The following is a 22,230-nucleotide window of genomic DNA, read 5'->3' as shown; positions in this document are numbered from 1 at the left end:
TTATGCCAATTGCAGGGTAGACTGACGTCACTGAGGTATGCTCATGATGTGAAATGCGCCGCTGTGCTGCGCACGTAGCGAACGATAAATGGGACACGGCGTTGGCGAATGGCCCACTTCGTACCGTGATTTCTCAGCCGACAGTCATTGTAGAACGTGTTGTCGTGTGCCACAGGACACGTGTATAGCTAAGAATGCCAGGCCGCCGTCAACGGAGGCATTTCCAGCAGACAGACGACTTTACGAGGGGTATGGTGATCGGGCTGGGAAGGGCAGGTTGGTCGCTTCGTCAAATCGCAGCCGATACCCATAGGGATGTGTCCATGGTGCAGCGCCTGTGGCGAAGATGGTTGGCGCAAGGACATGTGGCACGTGCGAGGGGTCCAGGCGCAGCCCGAGTGACGTCAGCACGCAAGGATCGGCGCATCCGCCGCCAAGCGGTGGCAGCCCCGCACGCCACGTCAACCGCCATTCTTCAGCATGTGCAAGACACCCTGGCTGTTCCAATATCGACCAGAAGAATTTCCCGTCGATTGGTTGAAGGAGGCCTGCACTCCCGGCGTCCGCTCAGAAGACTACCATTGACTCCACAGCATAGACGTGCACGCCTGGCATGGTGCCGGGCTAGAGCGACTTGGATGAGGGAATGGCGGAACGTCGTGTTCTCCGATGAGTCACGCTTCTGTTCTGTCAGTGATAGTCACCGCAGACGAGTGTGGCGTCGGCGTGGAGAAAGGTCAAATCCGGCAGTAACTGTGGAACACCCTACCGCTAGACAACGCGGCATCATGGTTTGGGGCGCTATTGCGTATGATTCCACGTCACCTCTAGTGCGTATTCAAGGCACGTTAAATGCCCACCGCTACGTGCAGCATGTGCTGCGGCCGGTGGCACTCCCGTACCTTCAGGGGCTGCCCAATGCTCTGTTTCAGCAGGATAATGCCCGCCCACACACTGCTCTCATCTCCCAACAGGCTCTACGAGGTGTACAGATGCTTCCGTGGCCAGCGTACTCTCCGGATCTCTCACCAATTGAACACGTGTGGGATCTCATTGGACCGTTTGCAAACTCTGCCCCAGCCTCGTACGGACGACCAACTGTGGCAAATGGTTGACAGAGAATGGAGAACCATCCCTCAGGACACCATCTGCACTCTTATTGACTCTGTACCTCGACGTGTTTCTGCGTGCATCGCCGCTCGCGGTGGTCCTACATCCTACTGAGTCGATGCCGTGCGCATTGTGTAACCTGCATATCAGTTTGAGATAAACATTAATTATTCGTCCGTGCCGTCTCTGTTTTTTCCCCAACTTTCATCCCTTTCGAACCACTCCTTCTTGGTGTTGCATTTGCTCTGTCAGTCAGTGTATATAAACTTTGACGGTGGAAGAGAGCTGATGATGTTGAAATCCTCAGGAATATCAAGCTGGCATATGGTATTCCTGCCTGTTGACACCAACATCGGTGCTCCAGCTCATCGACCTTGGCATGATCTGCAGCTTCAAGAGGTATTACAGAAAGGAAGTGATGCTTCATACAATCCCAAGCTTTGGAATCGAAGCAGAAAGTACCTACCGATATTCTCATTGCTATCCATTTTGCTCATAGACTGCTCCTTTCTTATGGTCTGATGTTGTTTGATAAATCATTGCTGGAATTCTCATGATAATGACCTTCTGCAGGACGAAAATCCACAGCCTGTTTCCAGTCATTCAACCGGGTCAGGAATGGAATGAATGAAGCCCCATCTAGCGACCAGGATAGGAATTGTGTCATCTGCCAAAGCCTGTTGCACTCCTCTGGGGCAGTAATTGAGTGACAGATGAAATGAAATGATATTGGAGAGTGTTGCTGGAATTAATTATGAAAGGGAAAACCGGAGTTCCCGGTGAAAAACCTGTCCCGCCTCTGTTTTGTTGAGCACAAATTTCACCTGGAGTAACAGATTTGAACCACGGAACCCAGCGGTTAGAGGCCGGCGCACTACCACCTGAGCCACAGAGGCTCGCACCTTCTGAAGGATACCGATGTTTATTTGATGGTGCTAATATTCAAGACAGCCCTTGTGGTATCTTGCTGATTGTCTCCTCAATGTTGCTTATTGATTCTTAGATAGCTGAAGAGACCAGTTCTAGAGCCACAAGCACTGACACATCAAATATTCCATACCTTCTTGTTATTGTAGAACCTGGTGGCCATTTTCTCTTTGATTTTATTCTATTCTTTTCAACATTTGCCAGTGTCAGTTTGGCGCTTCTACTTGTTATACTTTAGAATGTCCTTGTCTTACTTTTGCTAGATTCCATGTTTCCTTGTAGAACCTAGTCATCTTTAAACAGTTAGAACCTGTCACGGGAAATCAGATCTATTAAGTAGGTCAATGTGCAATTGCCAGAATGTGGCTACAAGGCAGTCTGGCAAATCATCTTGCCACCTGACGATGGAATGCTCTCACCATTTCTACAAGAGAATAGGAAGCAACAGTTCAATGGTTAATACAAATGAATTTCAAATCATAGTGTAGATGCCTTATGCTAAATAAATAATGTCAGACTGCACCTTAAATAGAGACAAGTGCTCTTTGCAGCCATGTGGATAACAGATGTTGCATGATGAGTTTTCGAGTCATTACCTTCACTTAAGGCCATCACCCCCTGTGGAGGAGTTGCTTATCTCAAAGCCATTGCCCACTATTTGGATTTGAATTATTTGCTGCATGCCAGTACTTAGTATGGGACCTGATGCCTCCAAATAAGACTGTTCATGTCTTAATTAACTTTCAGAATTCTTTTTCCAAGAGAAGGTACTACAAGTTTTGAATACTTGCAGTAGAATATTATACAATGAGGCCTTCTTTTGTATGAAACTGTTTGATGAGAAACAAATTATTTCAACTCGAAAAGAGTATAGCACAAATTATTTTTTAATATATGAACTGGAAAAAGCTTTGAATGTCTTTGGCTGGCTTAGTGAACATGTACAACATTTTAAAACTTTAAGGAGTTAATAATTATAATCGGGAGATAGTATGTTTGAATCCCACTGTCGGCACCTTTGAAGATGGTTTTCCATGGTTTCCCATTTTCACACCAGGCAAATACTGGGGCTGTACCTTAATTAAGGTCACGGCCGCTTCCTTCCAACTCATAGGCCTTTCCTATCCCATAGTCGCCAAAAGACCTATCTATGCTGGTGCGATGTAAATCCACTAGCAAAAGAAATATTTAAAAAATAATAATAATGATAATGGTGGTGTGGGTTACTGTATTCACGTCCTAGTTCATGAACCATGGGGCAACGACTGAGTGGCCTAGTAAGTTGTCCTGAGAATACCATTTGCTACGGAATGGGAGTGGGCATCTCGGACATATTCTGAGTCGTGGCCTTCCTTGTGCTCAGGCGGCTAGGACTATACAATCCACCGGTGGTCCCTAACCTGTTAGAGGAGAGATCCTCACTTGGACTATGTGCAAGTAGGGTAGCATCCTGCTTCATGAAATTACCAAGCTCAGAACATTTTAAGCAAGTTCAGACCTATGGGAGTAACGGAGTACCACTCCCATTTGACAGGCGAGGGACTCTTTGGAAAAAACTTGGCGAATGAAATGGAATTTGATGGGGAGCTATCAATATTAATGGGGCTTATGGAAGAAAGAAAGTAGAACTGGCCGAGTCAGCAAAGAGGATGCATCTGGATGTGCTAGGAGTAAGTGATATTCGGGTAAGGGGAGATAGTGAGGAAGAGATAGGAGATTATAAAGTGTACTTGACGGGTGTTAAAAAGAGAAGGGCAGAGTCTGGAGTAGGGCTGTTCATCTAGAATACTGTTGCACGCAAAATCGTTTCTGTTAGGAATGTAAACGAGTGAATGATGTGGGTTGATTTGGCAGTTGGAGGAATTGGGACAAGAATTGCCTCAGTGTATTCACCATTTGAGGATGCAGATGAGGATGAAATTGACAAGTTTTATGAAGCATTGAGTGACAATGTAGACAGGGTCAACAGCAAGGATAGGGTAGTGCTAATGGGCAATTTCAATGCCAGAGTTGGAAATAGAACTGAAGGATACAAAAGGGTGATTGGTAAATGTGAGGAAGATATGGAAGCAAATAGGAATGGGAAGCGTCTGCTGGACTGCTATGCTAGTATGGTTTTAGCAGTTACGAATACATTCTTCAAGCATAAGGCTATTCGCTGCTACACATGGGAAGGTAAGGGTACGAGATCCATAATAGACTAGATCTTAACCGACTTCAAATTCAGGAAATCAGTTAGGAATGTACACGTTTTTTGAGGGATTTTTCAATGAAGCAGACCGCTATCTGTACTGTAGTGAACTAAGTATCTCTAGGCCTAGGATAGAGAAAGTGAAATCTGTCTGCAAACGAATAAGGGTAGAAAATTTCCAGGACGAGGATATTAGATAGAACTACATGGATATAATTAGTGAGGAGTTACGAACAGTGGACAGTAAGCAGGTTCAGGATATAGAAAGAGAATGAGTGGCATACAAGGATGCTTTAGTTTCAACGGCAAGGGAATGCCTAGGAACAACTGTAGTAAAGATGGTAAAAGGCAAACATCTTGGTGGAATGATGAAGTGAGAGTAGCTTGTAAACGTAAAAAGATGGCTTGTCAGAAATGGCTCAAAATATGGGCTGATACAGGCAGGGAATTGTACACAGATGAAAGAAACAGAGCGAAACAAATAGTTGTTGATTCCGAAAAGAAGTCGTAGAAAAATTTTGGTAATAGCCTGGAAAGGCTAGGTGAAGTAGCAGGTAAACCTTTCTAGACAGTAGTAAAGAATCTTAGGAAGGGAGGAAATGAACAGTGTTTTGGGTAATACAGGTAAACTCATAATAAATCCCAGGGAATCTGTGGACAGGTGGAGGTAATATTTTGAAAATCTTCTCAACGTAAAAGGAACTCTTCATAGTGGTGTCGCGTACAATGGAGCTCATGGGAAGGAGGAAAATGATGTTGGTGAAATTACGCTTGAGGAAGTGCAAAGGATGGTAAGTAAACTCCATTGTCATAAAGCAGCAGGAATAGATTTTTATTTTTAGACCTGAAATGCTGAAGAATAATGGGAAGGCAGAGATGAAATGGCTTCATAGAATAATAAGATTAGCATGGAGTGTTGGTAAGGTACTTTCAGATTGGATAAAAGCAGTAATTACACCTACCTATAAGCAAGGGAACAGGAAGGATTGAAACAACTATCGAGGTATCTCATTGATTAGTATTTCCAGGCAAAGTATTCACTGGCATCTTGGAAGGGAGGGTGTGATCAGTGTTTGAGAGGAAGTTGGATGAAAACCAGTGTGGTTTCAGACCACAGAGGGGCTGTCAGGATCAGATTTTCAGTACGACGAGAGGAATAGACAGTTGTGTTTATGTTTCGTAGATCTAGAGAAAGCATATGACAGGGTACTGAGGGGAAAAGTTGTTCACCACACTGGGGGACTATGGGATCAAGGGTAGATTATTAAAATCAATCAAAGGCATTTATGTTGACAATTGGGCTTCAGTGAGACTTGATGGTAGAATTTTTTGATTCAGGTTACTTACAGGGGTTAGACAAGGCTGTAATCCTTCATCTTTGTTTTTTTGTAGTTTACATGGATCATCTGCTGAAAGTTATAAAGTGGCAGGGAGGAATTCAATTATTTGGAAATGTAGTAAGCAGCCAGGCCTAAGCTGATTACTTGGTCTTAGTGGCAGATTGTATGGAAAGCCCGCAGTCTGATATCTTGGATCTTGCAAATAGGTACAATGAGTATGGTATGAAAATTAGCCTTTCAAAGACTAAATTGATGTCAGTAGGTAAGAAATTCCACAGATTTGAATGCCAGATTGTTGATACAAAGCTGAAATAGGTAGGTAATTTCAAATAATTAGGATGTTCATTCTCCCAGGATAGTAATATAGTGAGATTGAATGAAGGTGCAGTAAAGCTAATGCAGTGAGCTCGCAGTTACGATCAACAGTATTATGTAAGAAAAAAGTCAGCTCTCAGATGAAACTATCTTTACATTGGTCTGTTTTCAGACCAACTATGCTTTACAGGAATGAAAGCTGGGTGGACTCAGGATATCTTATTCATAAGTTAGAAGTAACAGACATGAAAGTAGCGAGAATGATTGCTGATACAAACAGGCGGGAACAATGGCAGGAGGGTACTCGAAATGAGGAGATAATAGCTAAGTTAGGAATGAACTCGATGGATGAAGCTGTACGCCTAAACCGGCTTTGGTGGTGGGGTCATGTGAGGCGAGTGGAGGATGGTAGGATACCTAGGAGAATAATGTACTCTCTTATGGAGGGTAAGAGAAGTAGAGGGAGACCAAATGACGATTAGACTCGGTTTCTAACGATTTAATGATAAGAGGTATAGAACTAAATGAGGCCACAGCACTAGTTACAAATAGAGGATTGTGGCAACATTTAATAAATTCGCAGAGGCCTGTAGACTGTACACTGAAAGACATAATGGTCTATAATGATGGTGTGTGTATGTATAATAATAATAATAATAATGATAATGGACTTGAATAAATTGAACATAGGGAAGACGTCATGCGAAATCATGAAGTCTTGTAGATCTTGGTAGATAAACACACATTTGTGGTGAAAACTAGCAGCAGGATTGGTATGAAGTGGCCAGAAGAAAGGAAGAGGCGACACTGAGTTCATGAAGAGATTTTGGAAGAATACGAGGGCGAAAGTCACCAAGTCAGTGAACAAGTTCCATTGTTCTCTATGAACAGGCATATCAAAAGAAGGAGAATAATAACAATAATAACAACAACTACTACTACTACAACTACTACTACTACTACTTTCAGCATGCGAAGAGACCTGGTTCAGGTCTTTTGAGTTGACGCCTGATAGGCGACCGGTGCATATATGATAATGGGGCTCTACCTATGATGAATTCCAATGTCATGGCGAATAGAACTAGTGAGAATGTGCTCCCAGAAAAAGTATTCGTGCAAGTGAACTTCAGGCAAGTGGTAATTCCAAACAAGACAGTTTCCTTCATTATGTGTGTGCCTCGAGTGAAGTCATTCCTAGAAGTGCAATATATTTTCATCAAAATAAGTATCTTAAACATAACCATGATTTTATGTAGGCCTTGTCCGTGACTGTGAATTCATTCTTTATGAAATAATAGAAGCTGTTACCAGGCACAAGTTTTAATTTTTTTCCACTATGTGTTTCAGAGACTTTGCTGCATTGTCAGAAGGTGAAATAGTGATATGTAGGTACTGTAATTGTTGCTCTACTTTACGTCCCACTAACTATAGGTGCTAGAAAGGTTCTCCTGTAGGAGTTCTCTTATGTACCGATAAATCTACTTCCACGAAGGTACATAATTGTTTTCAAAGAATATTATAGTATTGCATTTAAGAGTAGGAGCTATGTACATTATGAATTTATAACATCTTTGTTGGGTCAAATATAGATGTCTGTCATCTCAGAAATATGCAGTGCTGCTAGAGCTTAATTAATTGATGTCTGTAAATTTCCTGAGTTTCTAAAATATTCAGTCTTATCCTTTTTAATAGTGAGTTTTATTGCAGCCATTGGCCATTATGATGAATATGTATTTAATACTATTCACTGCACAGTGTATTAATCAAAATACATTGCCTGACAAAAGAATTGAAGCACTTAGAAGGGGATTAGGAAACGAAATGAAACTTCATGCGTTGAAAGGGTATGTGATGTTATTTCATCGAATCAAATTTACAAAGAAGTTGGCAGTACGAGCCTACTTATCAGTATGCTATTGCTTCCCCTCTGGCCTGGATGTGCACTGATTTGGTTGGGAAGGGTATCATGAAGTCGTTGTTTCCTCTCCTGCAGCAAGTTGGCCCACAACTGTTGTATTCTTGATATCCTGGATACTGGCACTGGGATGGAGTTGATGCCCTAGGTAGTCTCACACATGCTTTATTGGGGACATATATGGAGGCTGGCTGGCCACGGAAGTACTTCAGCATCATCCAGACAGTTCATAGAGACACGTGGCATGTGTGGACGAGCATTGTCCTGTTGAAAAAATGGCACCTTGATACTATCACATAAGCGTGGCACATGAGGACATAGGATTTCTGTGACGTACCATTGAGCCGCCATGAGTTCCCTCGATCACTACCAGCCATGATGTGACACCGTACCTGATGGCTCCCCACACCATGACACCAGGAGTAACACCGCTGTGCCTCTCCAAACCATTGGAAGAATGGGACCTCCCCGCAGGTCGCCGCCATACTCACAGACTAGGGTCATCTGGGGTTGTACGGAACTGCGGTTCATTGCTGAGCACAACACGACTCCATTCATCAGCAGTCTGTACTTCCCGGTCATGGCACCTCTCCAGACGTAGCCGCTTGTGTTGTGGTGTTAACGTCAGCCTACATATGGAACAGGAATTCCCTAATCCGGCTGCTGCTAGTTTCTGACAAATGGTGTGGGATGACACAGAATGTTGCAGGGAGCCATTACTTGTTCTCGAATGGCAGGCACAGATGTGAATCCTCCCTTGTGGTTAGATGTGGTCGATCGGAACCTTGACAAAGAGAATGCCTGCCATCACACTTCCTTGCAGTCCAACATCAGGCCACTGTCACATCCGAATGCCTCAGATATTGCACAATTTGACCAGCCAGCCAAATGGAGACCCACAACGAGGCCCTTTTCAAATTCTTGTCAGATGCTGATAACACTGTCTCACGTGAATACACAGCATCTCCGTGTTCTTCAGTGATCATTGAACATCTGATGCTGTTCATGTCAAGTAGTTCGTGGATGGCCGGCTAAGAAGAAATCTACAACTGAATTTCCGGAAATAAACATTAGAAATAGGTTTTCTGCCCTAAATAATCTAATCCTGGAAGAAAGTGATCGCGCGCGTGAAACCAAATCATCGCGATCCGTTGCCGTGCCGAGTTTAAAATTTAGGCCTAGAATTCAGATTCAAGACCCAGTTAGGCCTAAATCAGCGAAGGTAGCTGTGTTTGGTGATAGCCAAGGAAGGGGAATTGCGGGAGTTATTAACGACGAGAATATAGCAGCAACCGGAGAAATATATCCAGGAGCTTCTATCAGCAGTGTTGTGGAAAACGTAGAAGCAGCAACTAGGAACTTCGGGAGCGGCGATGCAGTGCTTATCATCGGTGGGACGAACGACGTAGCTCGCGACGACGCCAAGAATGTAAGATCACAACTTAAACATACACTAGGGAAGCTGACCCACACTAACGTTTTTGTAGTGAACGTGCCCCACAGGCATGATTTGAGTAGAGACTCGTGTGTGAACATTGAAGTGGACAAGGTCAATACAGATATTGTTAAAATTTGTAAACATTTTCGGAATACTCAGGTTATCGAATGCAGCAGTTTTGAGAGATACTGTTATACAAAACATGGCCTTCATCTAAACAATTCAGGTAAACGAAAGATAGCAAATATTGTTCTAGATTTTATTAATCTTAAGATATGTACTGTAAAACAGGCAACTCCCTTGAGTTATAATACTGACCAGGAAAACTAGTAGAAAGAGCCAGCTGTACTTCAAGCTGGCTCAGTCAACTAGAAAAAGAAACTCAGGATAGTAAGGAATTTCAAGTTACCCAATTGCAACAGTCAAGTTTTAGGGAGGAAGGGGGTCTGAGATTGCTCTTGGTAAACTGTCAAAGTGTAGTAAATAAACAATTAAAATTCGGTACATTGATGGAATCTTATGAGACTGATGTGGTGATAGGAGTGGAATCGTGGTTGAAAGAAGGGGTGGGTAATAGAGAAGTATTTCCAGAAGGGTACACAGTCTATCGTAGAGACCGAGGAGATAAAAAGGGAGGGGGGGTGTTTATTCTGGTGAAGGAAACTTACTGTTCACATGAATGGTTTACCGATGAAAGGGATGCAATATTAGGGATAAAATTAGTTTGTGATAATATGAAGGAGGTGGGAATTATAGGAACATACAGGCCTGGAAGAGAGGAAAGAGACATGGAAATCTTTGAAAAAATAATAGATTATACTCATAAAAACAATAATAATGATATGGTAATAATTGGGGGAGATCTAAATTTGCCTGAAGTTGAATGGAAAGGAGCTGCAAGTGAAGCCCATGAACAGAAACTGGCAAATAAGTTAATTTGGGAGGGAGGATTTACACAAGTAGTACAAGAACCGACTCGTCTCAATAACTTACTAGATGTATTCTTGGTTAAACCACGGGAAATTGTTGATAAAACTGAGGTAATTGAAGGAATAGGAGACCATAAGGCTGTAATAATGGATGTAGGACTCGTACCAAAAAGGCTTAATAAGAGGGTTACACAAGACAAGAAATTGTACAGAAATACTAATGTTGATGAATTTGGGACTTACCTTAAATCACAATTCAGTTGTTGGATAAGTGAAGGGAGTAACGTGGATACACTTTGGGCTAAATTTAAAGGAATTATTTGGGAAGGAGAGAAGAGATTTGTACCTGTTAAGAAGGGTAAAATGACCTCAGACCCTGTTTATTATACAAGGGAAATAAGAAAATTAAAAAGAAAATGTAGAATAGTAAACAGGAAAATCAAAGAGGGTAGGGAGAGTAGAGAAACTAGAAAACAGCTAATGAGGGAACTGAATAGAGTGAAAAAGGAAGCAAAAGAGAATTATATGAATGGCATACTTCAAGAGGGTAATGACCACAAAGGGAAATGGAAAAAGCTGTATTCATATATCAGGAATCAAAAAGGAAAAGGAGTCCAAATTCCTACAATGGTGGGAGAAGGGGGTGAACACTATTTAACAGATACTGAGAAAGCAAACCTATTTAGTAGGGAATTTAGAGATTCAGTAGATGATTGTCAAGAGTTGGAAACCGAAAGAGAAGATAGGGAGAGAGACAGAGGGAAACAAGAAGCTTCTCATTCACAAACGAAGATATTTTCAGAGAAATCCAACTGCTTCAGCAAGGAAAAGCTGCAGGAAGTGATCAAATTACTGGGGAGGTATTAAAGACAATGGGGTGGTACATAGTGCCTTATTTAAAATTTCTCTTTGACTATGTCATAAATAATAGTGTAATACCAAAGGAATGGAAGGAATCTATAATAATACCAATTTATAAAGGAAAGGGTGATAAAAGGAAACCAGAGAACTACAGACCAATCAGCCTGACCAGTATAGTTTGTAAAATTCTGGAGAGTTTAATATCGAAGTACATCAGAGGGATATGTGATGATAAAAATTGGTTCATGAGGAGCCAGTATGGATTTAGAAAGAAATTTTCTTGTGAGGCACAACCGGTGGGATTTCAGCAGGACATATCAGATCAGTTGGATTCAGGAGGTCAGTTAGATTGCATAGCCATAGATCTTTCCAAAGCCTTTGATAGAGTGGAACATGGAATATTATTAAAGAAATTGGAGGGAATAGGATTGGACGTAAGGGTTACACGTTGGATAAAAACATTTCTAAATTCAAGGGTTCAGAAAGTCAAAGTAGGAAATAATGTATCGCAGGAAGAGAAAGTTTGGAAGGGAATTGCACAGGGTAGTATAATCGGTCCGTTACTTTTCTTAATATACGCAAATGATTTAGGGAACAATATATCATCAAAAATAAGATTGTATGCAGATGACATAATTGTTTATAGAGAAATAAACAACATTGAGGATTGTTCAGAATTACAAAGGGACCTTGAAAGTATCCAACAATGGGTTGAAGAAAATAATATGAAGGTTAATGGAGGCAAATCAACTGTTACAACTTTTACAAACAGGAGCCTTAAAACTGAATTTGAATATACTTTGGATGAGGTAGTTATCCCAAAAGATGGCAAGTGCAAATACTTAGGTGTGAGATTTGAAAGTAATTTGCACTGGAAGGGTCATATTGATGACATTGTTGGGAAAGCATACAGATCATTACATGTCATAATGAGGCTACTTAAAGGATGCGACAAAGAATTAAAAGAAAAAAGTTACTTGAGTATGGTTCGTCCATTATTGGAATATGCAAACAGTGTTTGGGATCCTCACCAAGAATACCTATGAACTAGATGGTGTGCAGAGAAAAGCAGCAAGGTTTGTAACAAGGGATTTCAGGAGAAAGAGTAGTGTATCAGAAATGTTAAAGGAACTTGGGTGGGAAACTTTAAGTAAGAGAAGGGAGAAAAGTAGACTTATAGGATTATATAGAGCCTATACAGGAGAAGAAGCATGGGGAGATATCCGTGAGAGGCTTCGGTTGGAAAATAATTATATTGGTAGAACTGACCACAAGTACAAAATTAGAAGGAATTTTAGCAGAAGCGATTGGGGTAAATTTTCTTTCATTGGGAAGGGCGTGAAGGAGTGGAACAGTTTACCAGGGGTAGTGTTTGATCCTTTCCAAAATCTGTACAGATATTCAAGAAGAGAATAAACAACAACAGAGATAATAAATTAAATGTTAGAGGGCATTCGACCAGTGCAGGATATTGTAAATAATAAATGTGTGTGATTAAATTAATTCCATCCCCTGGTCTAAGGTGTTTGGACAGCCCAAGTAGGGGACTGCCTGTAGGGGTGAAGTACAGTGGGGACTTCGAGGGCCCTGGGACCGCTACGGTAGCTGTGAAGGCCCTTCAGGAACTCTGAAAAGTGGTGGCAAAAGGGGCTCTGGTTAAGACGCAGCAGGTCGTTATGCTACTTAGGATCCAGAACGGGTAAAAAAAAAATAGTAAATAAATAAATGCAATGTAAATATTAATGTTATACCAGTTTTATAGTATCATTTGAAGCAATTCCACATACTGTATATCAGTTGACTATATTTGTAAGTAGTACAGGAGATATTATAATTAGAATTTTGTAAACAATATAAATTTATTAAGGATGAGCTGTGTGTTTAATAGAAAACATTGTTAGCGTAAATTGTATAATATTGTATTATAGGAAAAATTTTCTTCTCTTGTTAATTTAATATTTAGTACATACATACATACATACATTACATACATTATCATTATAGACTGTTATGCCTTTCAGCGTTCAGTCTGCAAGCCTCTGTGAATTTACTAAACGTCGCCACAATCCTCGATTTGCAACTAGTGTTGTGGCCTCATTTAGTTCTATACCTCTTATCTTTAAATCATTAGAAACCGAGTCTAACCATCGTCGCCTTGGTCTACCTCTACTTCTCTTACCCTCCATAGCAGAGTCCATTATTCTCCTAGGTAACCTATCCTCCTCCATTCGCCTCACATGACCCCACCACCGAAGCCGGTTTATGCGTACAGCTTCATCCATCGAGTTCAATCCTAAATTAGCCTTTATCTCCTCATTCCGAGTACCCTCCTGCCATTGTTCCCACCTGTTTGTACCAGCAATCATTCTTGCTACTTTCATGTCTGTTACTTCTAACTTATGAATAAGATATCCTGAGTCCACCCAGCTTTCGCTCCCGTAAAGCAAAGTTGGTCTGAAAACAGACCGATGTAAAGATAGTTTCGTCTGGGAGCTGACTTCCTTCTTACAGAATACAGTCGATCGCAACTGCGAGCTCACTGCATTAGCTTTACGGCACCTTGATTCAATCTCACTTGCTATATTACCATCCTGGGAGAACACACAACCTAAATACTTGAAATTATCGACCTGTTCTAGCTTTGTATCACCAATCTGACATTCAATTCTGTTGAATTTCTTACCTACTGACATCAATTTAGTCTTCGAGAGGCTAATTTTCATACCAAACTCATTGCACCTATTTTCAAGTTCCACGATATTAGACTGTAGGCTTTCGGCACAATCTGCCATTAAGACCAAGTCGTCAGCATAGGCCAGACTGCTTACTACATTTCCACCTAATTGAATCCCTCCCTGCCATTTTATACCTTTCAGCAGATGATCCATGTAAACTACAAACAGCAAAGGTGAAAGATTACAGCCTTGTCTAACCCCTGTAAGTACCCTGAACCAAGAACTCATTCTGCCATCAATTCTCACTGAAGCCCAATTGTCAACATAAATGCCTTTGATTGCTTTTAATAATCTGCCTTTAATTCCATAGTCCCCCAGTATGGCGAACATCTTTTCCCTCGGTACCCTGTCATATGCTTTCTCTAGATCTACGAAACATAAGCACAACTGCCTATTCTTCTCGTAGCATTTTTCAATTACCTGGCGCATACTGAAAATCTGATCCTGACAGCCTCTCTGTGGTCTGAAACCACACTGGTTTTCATCCAACTTCCTTTCAACGACTGATCGCACCCTCCCTTCCAAGATGCCAGTGAATACTTTGCCTGGTATACTAATCAGTGAGATACCTCGATAGTTGTTGCAATCCTTCCTATTCCCTTGCTTATAAATCGGTGCAATTACTGCTTTTGCCCAATCTGAAGGTACCTTACCAACACTCCACGCTAATTTTACTACTCTATGAAGCCATTTCATCCCTGCCTTCCCACTATACTTCACCATTTCAGGTCTAATTTCATCTATTCCTGCTGCCTTATGACAATGAAGTTTATTTACCATCCTTTCCACTTCCTCAAGCATAATTTCACCAACATCATTTTCCTCCTCCCCTTGAGCTTCGCTGTTCACAACACTACCAGGATGATTTCCTTTTACATTGAGAAGATGTTCAAAATATTCCTTCCACCTCTCCAGTGATTCCCTGGGATCTATTATGAGTTCACCTGAATTACTCAAAACACTGTTCATTTCCTTTTTCCCTCCCTTCCTAAGATTCTTTATTACTGTCCAGAAAGGTTTCCCTGCTGCTTGACCTAGCCTTTCCAGGTTGTTACCAAAATCTTCCCATGACTTCTTTTTGGATTCAACAATTATTTGTTTTGCTCTGTTTCTTTCATCTACATACAACTCCCTATCTGCCTCGGCCCTTGTTTGGAGCCATTTCTTATAAGCCTTCTTTTTACGTTTACAAGCTGCTCTCACTTCATCATTCCACCAAGATGTTCGCCTTTTCCCATCTTTACACACAGTTGTTCCAAGGCATTCCCTGGCTGTTTCTACTACAGCATCCCTGTATGCCACCCATTCACTTTCTATATCCTGAACCTGCTTACTGTCTACTGTTCGAAACTTCTCACTAATCATATCCACGTACTTCCGTCTAATTTCCTCGTCCTGGAGATTTTCTACCCTTATTCGTTTGCAGACAGATTTCACTTTCTCTACCTTAGGCCTAGAGATACTTAGTTCACTACAGATCAGATAGTGGTCTGTATCATCGAAAAATCCCCGGAAAACTCGTACATTCCTAACAGATTTCCTGAATTCGAAGTCTGTTAAGATATAGTCTATTATGGATCTGGTACCCCTAGCCTCCCATGTGTAGCGGTGAATAGCCTTATGCTTGAAGAATGTATTCGTAACTGCTAAACCCATACTAGCACAGAAGTCCAGCAAACGCTTCCCATTCCCATTAGCTTCCATATCTTCCCCACATTTACCAATCACCCTTTCGTATCCTTCAGTTCTATTCCCAACTCTCGCATTGAAATCGCCCATTAGCACTATTCTATCCTTGCTGTTTACCCTGACTACGATGTCACTCAATGCTTCATAAAACTTGTCCACTTCATCCTCATCTGCACCCTCACATGGTGAATACACGGACACAATTCTAGTCCTAATTCCTCCAACTGACAAATCTACCCACATCATTCGCTCATTTACGTGCCTAACAGAAACTATGTTCCGTGCAATGTTATTCCTGATAAAGAGCCCTACCCCAGACTCTGCCCTTCCCTTTCTAACACCCGTCAAGTACACTTTATAATCTCCTATCTCTTCCTCGTTATCTCCCCTTACCCGAATATCACTTACTCCCAGCACATCCAGCTGCATCCTCTTTGCTGACTCAGCCAGTTCTACTTTCTTTCTTCCATTTAGTGCTTGACAATAATGTATTTTAGTGTACCATTTGCCACCGAGGTAGACACCTCATTTGCAAATAAAGAGATTTTGATTTGATTTTGATATACCTTACCAGGCCTGCTAACAACACTTAACATGAACAGTACTAATGCACTCTGGTGACCGTTCTATATGTCACAGAGAATTACAATTCTAATCATTTACGTACCCACCGATGGTGTGTTTGTGTACAGAGTTACATTGACATCTGACCATTTCTTCTGGGTGCTTTTTTTTTAAGGCAGTGTACTCCTCTTTGCACATGCTAGGAAGTGATATCTATCACATGGTTTCCCATACTGCTTACATTTGCAGTCTGACGTTGGCTTGTGAAATTTCTTGTTTGTGTTATATAAAGGGAAATGCGACTCCAGTGACCCAAACTCGTATAGATATTTATATATTTGATATTTATTGTTCTGTGTCGTTTTGATGTGCAGCAGCTGTCGATTTTTCATGCTTATGTAACGGAAGTGCCACCACGTGTTCTTGAAATCTGATGTCAAATCCCCTTCCAGTTTGTCCATTGTAAAAACATTCACAGTTTTTGAAGGCAATTTTGTATATGCCAGTCTGGTTCAGTGATTGTGGCAGAATCTGATCCAGGTTGTTTATGGCTGATAAGCTGATGAGTATATTTTGCTTCTTGAGGGCTCTGGCTATTTGGTATAATGTTTTTCTAATGAATAGTATGATGCGATATTGCACGTCTTGTTTTGGTGTTCACTTTCTTGTATTGATTCTTCTGCTGTTTTCTTCCTGATATTTCTAAGCATTTTATCTATCATACGTGGATTGTATCAATTTTATGTGGCCGTTTTATTTATGAATTTGAATCTCTTTATCCTACATTCATCAGGTTAGGTTAGTTTTAATGCTCAGTGAAGCATTGCTGAAAATGTTTACCAAGCTCTTGGAGACTCGTCAACTAAACACTCGCTCTTACTACAGGAACATCCTGATCATATCTGCATGCACCACCAAACAGTGCAACCACTCCTTCACAGTAGGCGCAGCATGAGTCTGGAACTCCATACCGGACAAGTTATGGAGCCTGATTTTGGACTCCTCGTTCAAAAACCAGTATAAGAAATATTTAAGATCTGTTTAGTTGAATCTGTTACTACTGTTAAAATTATTTGAACTTATTAGCATTTATTTTTCTTCTTCTCTTCCCATTATCTTCTCATCCTCTTGCTGTGTTTGTTTTTACGTTGTTTAGTCCATCCTGTATTTAGTCGGGTGGACTTAACAGAAAATTTGTGTTTTGTGAATTAAGGTTCTGAATTTTATTCCTTCTTGAATGGTTTCTTCATTAATGCCAATTGCATTTAGGTCTTCACTGGTTTATTTTATCCAGTTATTGTGATTTTTCATTAATAATGCTAAGTTTAAAATTTTCTTTGTGAGTTATTATCCATTGTATAAAAGTGACCAAAAAATTGTAATTACTGTTTCCTGATTGAATCTGTGATTTTTTTCTGTATCTTGATAGGTTTCATGCGATTTCTTTTTCACCCAAATTCCATTTTTGCATTTTGGTCCTAAGGAATATTCTTTCTTGTTTTTCAATATTTGAGATTTTCCACCAATTATAATAGTTTCAGATGCATAAAGTGCTTCTGTTTTAACTACTGTGTTATATTGTCGTAATTTTGCAGTTTTTGATATAGTTCTTTTATTGTATCTGTCCCAACTAGTTTTGTATGCTCTTTGAAGTTTTGCCATTCTTTCTTCATTAGCTGGCTGATTTAACTCTGCTGGTTCAGTAATTTCACCTAGATATTTAAATTTATCTACCTCAGCGATATTTCCGTAGTAGTAGTAGTAGTAGTAGTAGTAGTAGTAGTAGTAGTTTTTTGTTGTTGTTGTTTTAAAGACATCACTCTGTGTGGGAGTTGGATTTCCACTAACTAAAAACCCCTGCCCTCTTCACTCAGCCCATTCTGGAACTGCTTGACGGCATGACATCAGAATGGAGTGATGTATATTATTAAGTTCTTCCTTTCTCTTCTTTCTCCTTCATCCCCATAATGCTTGTCGCCATTGCCTTTACTGTGTTCCAGGCAAGCGGGCTCTCCAACGTAATCTGAACCAGATTCCCTGGCGTGAGCCGTCGGCCAAGTTGTTGGCAGGCTTTCCTTCGTTCTTCTTCCCATCGAACACAGTAGAAAAAAGTGTGTTCTACTGTATCCCTTTCAGAACAGTACCGACAACCATCTCCCTGCGTCTTTCCCATCTTCATGGCATATACGCTGAATCTTCCACGCCCTGTCAGGATCTGCGACAGATAGTAATCTACCTGCCGATGTCTACATTTAAGCCAGTCTCCTATGTCGCGTATTAGCTTTTTTGTCCATTGGCCAACATCGGTTGTGCCATCCCATCGGTCTTGCCAATCTAGTAAGAGTTGGTTCCTGAAGGCTTTCTTTTCTTCAGCAGATATAATCGCACCCCTTTCATGCCAAAGTTTTCTCTCTACAACAAGGAGGTCAATGGGAATACTGGCAGCTACAACTTGTAAAGCTGCTGTCAAAACAGTTCGATATGCACAGGTAACTCTGAGCATCATCTTCCTCTGTACTCTTTCCATAGCTTTTCGGTGAATCTTCCTCCTGAGTGCATTGTGCCAGATAGGTGCAGCATAGAGTAAAATGGAATATACTGCAGAGCACATAATCTGTCTCTTAACTGTTCTTGGTCCCCCGATGTTAGGCATAAGTCTGGCTAAGACATAAGTTTGAGTCTACCAACTTTAGTGCGGTAATAATGATACTATACAATAAAACTTTTACCAAAGGTACAGTAGTAGTAGTAGTAGTAGTAGTAGTAGTAGCAGTAGTCGTCCTAATACAGTCGTAATTATTTTATAGGATAGTTTTTTAATTATATCTAACTTACTGTTAATTGTATTTGTTAATGTTGGTTTGGTGTAAGAGGAGACTTCAGAACCTTAAAACTATGTCCGTCAAAACAAGCCAAATAAATGAATAAATGAATGAATGAATGAATGAATGAATGAATGAATACTACCAACCCTCAAACTATTGGAATTAACCAATGAACATTACAATCCCTGACGCAGTCAAACCCAGGACTCCTTAGACCAAAGACCAGCACACTAACCATTTAGCCATGGAGCCAGACTTGAAATAGTTTAAAATATGAGACACCTTCATTGTACAAGAAATTCAGGAATTCAGACTTATTATTTAAGAAACTATTTAGTATGGTTTTCAGCTACATCCAGTAGCAGCGATTGGAGTTAAATGTGGGGAGGGGCAAAAAATGTGTATACGACAAAAAGTACCCGGGTCTATGGCTATAATGGGAGAAGGGCGAGGGTATCAAAATTGAAAGATATCTACAAAATGTTAAAGTTTTTGGAGCTCTCTGAGGGAATTTCGATAGAGACGTAAGTTTGAGTCTACCAACTTTAGTGCAGTAATAATGATACTATACAATAAAACTTTTACCAAAGGTACAATAATTAGACATGTATTACAATTAAATAAAAGTTTGGAGTGATTACACAATTAAAATGTCATTTAGTATCTGACTGCACACTAACAAAGAAACAGACACTAGATAGAACTGCACAGAGACATGCACTGGGTCAGACGGCAGTCTGATGAATGCGTGCGGTAAGCGGGTGAATCATACCCCGGTGTCCATGACCTTAGCAAAAATATACCCCTACTACCCTTCTTCACAGCACATGCTACACGCTGCTGCGCGAGTCTCGACTACTCGCCAACTACTTGCTGTGATGCTGTACGAATCGGTTTGCAGCAACGAACGACATTTTTATGTGTATTTCTGCTAAGTATTTTTCTTATTAATTATAGAAATTAAAAGAAGGAATTAGCTGAAAAAGCAATAAGGACTGTAAAAATTGCTTTTTTAATAATTCATAGTTTCAAGCGATTTTTTAAATAACTGTTAGGTTCTTCAGTCTGCCAAAACTTTAAAAATTAAGGTTGTTAAAATGGAATATTTTTACCTCCACAAAGTGGGGGGGCGATTGCCTCCCTTGCCCCCTCTAATTGACTCTACTGGCTACATCCAGTGGGTTTAAGATGGATTTTATTGGTCAGCATTACTGTAGTAACTCCTATAAAGAAAGATGATATTTTTTTGATTAAGGATGTAATATGTCATGAACATCAAAGGTCAAAAACTGACAGGAAATAGAACTGGCTGTGGAATATCTGTTTTCTTTCTCTTTATTAACATTTGTATTCGTTTTGTTATGCAAAAAATTATAATAGTGATTAGACATTAATGTTTAAATTTATTTCTTTGTTAATCTGAGGAAGATTTTTTTTTTTAATTTCAGTATATCTTTCTGCTCGACTGCTTTGAGAGGATACTTGAGGAGAGTAAATGGGCTGATACGGGCGAGTGACATACGGCCAGCCGATAGCTGCAACCATCGTGTTCGCAGTGCCGAGTACGTGTCACTTGATGTGCTGCTCATCCATCCTTGACTGCCCTCACCCCAGAATTGCCTCCAGCACCGAGTTGTGATGGACCATAGCATCATGTCATTTTTCACCCTCCCGTCACATTCCGCATCTTACCACCATGAGACTCTGCACTTCGTATTGTGAAACTAAAGCAGGTGGTGTCATTAAGTCACTTGTTATCCTTGGTAAATAACCACCTCCCAAAAGACTGCACCGTCGTAGTAGGCCACCAGAGCTGTATTATACCTTTGTCCCACTGTGTCTTAAATATCATCACAATTGCAGCTGGTACTTCAAAAAAAATTTAAAAAAACATTCTGGATAAATCCATGATGCACCCCATTTAATTTAAATGATGGACTTATGTACAGCTTGTAATTTCATTTGATAGGCCTAGTCCCAATTTTCTACTATCATTGTACTAGAGCTAACCTATTTACAGTTTGCACATTGATGTATAATATATATTAATTAAATTACATGTTTGACTTTCATGGCAATTAATTTAAGATTTTTGTACTAATCAGAATAGTAGAAAGTTTATTAATGGAAGTTATCAACGACACACAATCTTGCCAAACAGATCTCTTCTACATATCATATACAAAACTATTTTGAGAGATGTGGATGATATTAAAATGCAGTTGGATAAGGATCCACTAGTAGGTACTCCCAGTGAAGTTACTAGTGTGTAGTATGCTGCTCTTAATACCTATAAGCCACTGTTATGAACTTACTAACTAATGATTAATTTCATCTTCAGTCTCAGCAGAAAGAAAAAAAGCTTTTTTTGAGTTACTTCATGTGGAATTAGTTTCTTCTGACGATGGCATTCTATCTACATAACCCTATCATACATTCTGTTAAGTCAGTTGTGTGTGTGAGGGAGAAACTGTACAGTATTCGGTATGAGTGTTAAAGTTCCATCTCAGTTATCAAACTATGGTTTCTTGATTCTTTCATATAAAAGTGCTAGTTTATACTTAGCATAGTACATAGACAGTTTTGAAAGTACCAGAAATATTACTTTTCCATGGCATTTATAAATACTGTACTGTATGTACATTAGAAATGATGACATTGTTTAGTAACAAAAAATATTATGCATACATCTTGAGATTTACTAGTGTCTTCTGTATATACACTTACTATCTTATGTTGTAAAACATTATTTTTGGAATAGACTTTGGCCCAAATTGTATTCTGTATTCATATTATGGCTATTGTTAAGATTAGCCAATAGAGTGGTCAGTTCTTCATTGGAATGCTGAGCAATTGCAACGTGGAGTATGATGACGTACGAAAAAAGCCATCCAATATTTTCAGTATAATTTAGTGGAGTGTGGGAAGTGTGTATGGGACTTTGGATGAGCACAGTAGAGAAAAGATTTTTTATTTTAATGATTTGTTAGCATAATAAGTTTATACTTCTAAAACTAGTATCAAATGATGAGTTGAGCGTTGTATAGAAACCATTAAAGAGATATTCTTTCTATTGAATTTTGTTTCTACAGTTATAAGCCTTGAGTTTGTTATCCCATTATCACTAAGCTGTGTGATGAGCAGCAACACCTGACGAATAGACTGTTAGAGTAGTAGGCAGCATTTATCTAGGTATCACAGCGTTCCTTTTTTTTAAGTTAATAAATCTTTATCCAACAGTATGCAAGAATGATGGATTCATGTGTATTTATTGACTTACCAGTTATTGTACTTGGTGCTGAGTAATGAGTGAACACAGTCAAATTTCTATTAGTTCTTTTTCCAGGTTAAACCTTGTTGTTGTTCTTGTTGTTGTTTTGTGTACTGTACA

General features: G+C 40.1%; 1 protein-coding gene across 2 annotated transcripts in view; it reads left to right on the top strand.

Moving 5' to 3' along the window:
- Snx27 (sorting nexin 27) overlaps positions 1-21,917 on the top strand; it is a 514,072-nt gene extending 492,155 nt beyond the window's left edge. For both annotated transcript variants that reach the window (XM_067138378.2, XM_067138379.2), the window contains exon 10: positions 20,288-21,917. In XM_067138378.2, coding sequence (XP_066994479.1) covers positions 20,288-20,356 — 69 coding nt within the window. In that variant the 3' untranslated portion in view covers positions 20,357-21,917. The remainder of the gene's footprint in view (positions 1-20,287) is intronic.
- The last annotated feature ends 313 nt before the right edge of the window (positions 21,918-22,230 follow it).

This window comes from Anabrus simplex, chromosome 1 (assembly GCF_040414725.1).
Source record: "Anabrus simplex isolate iqAnaSimp1 chromosome 1, ASM4041472v1, whole genome shotgun sequence".
NCBI classification, from domain to species: domain Eukaryota; kingdom Metazoa; phylum Arthropoda; class Insecta; order Orthoptera; family Tettigoniidae; genus Anabrus; species Anabrus simplex.
Note: the sequence above shows the minus strand (reverse complement) of the source record. Positions and strands in the feature narration are given on the sequence as shown.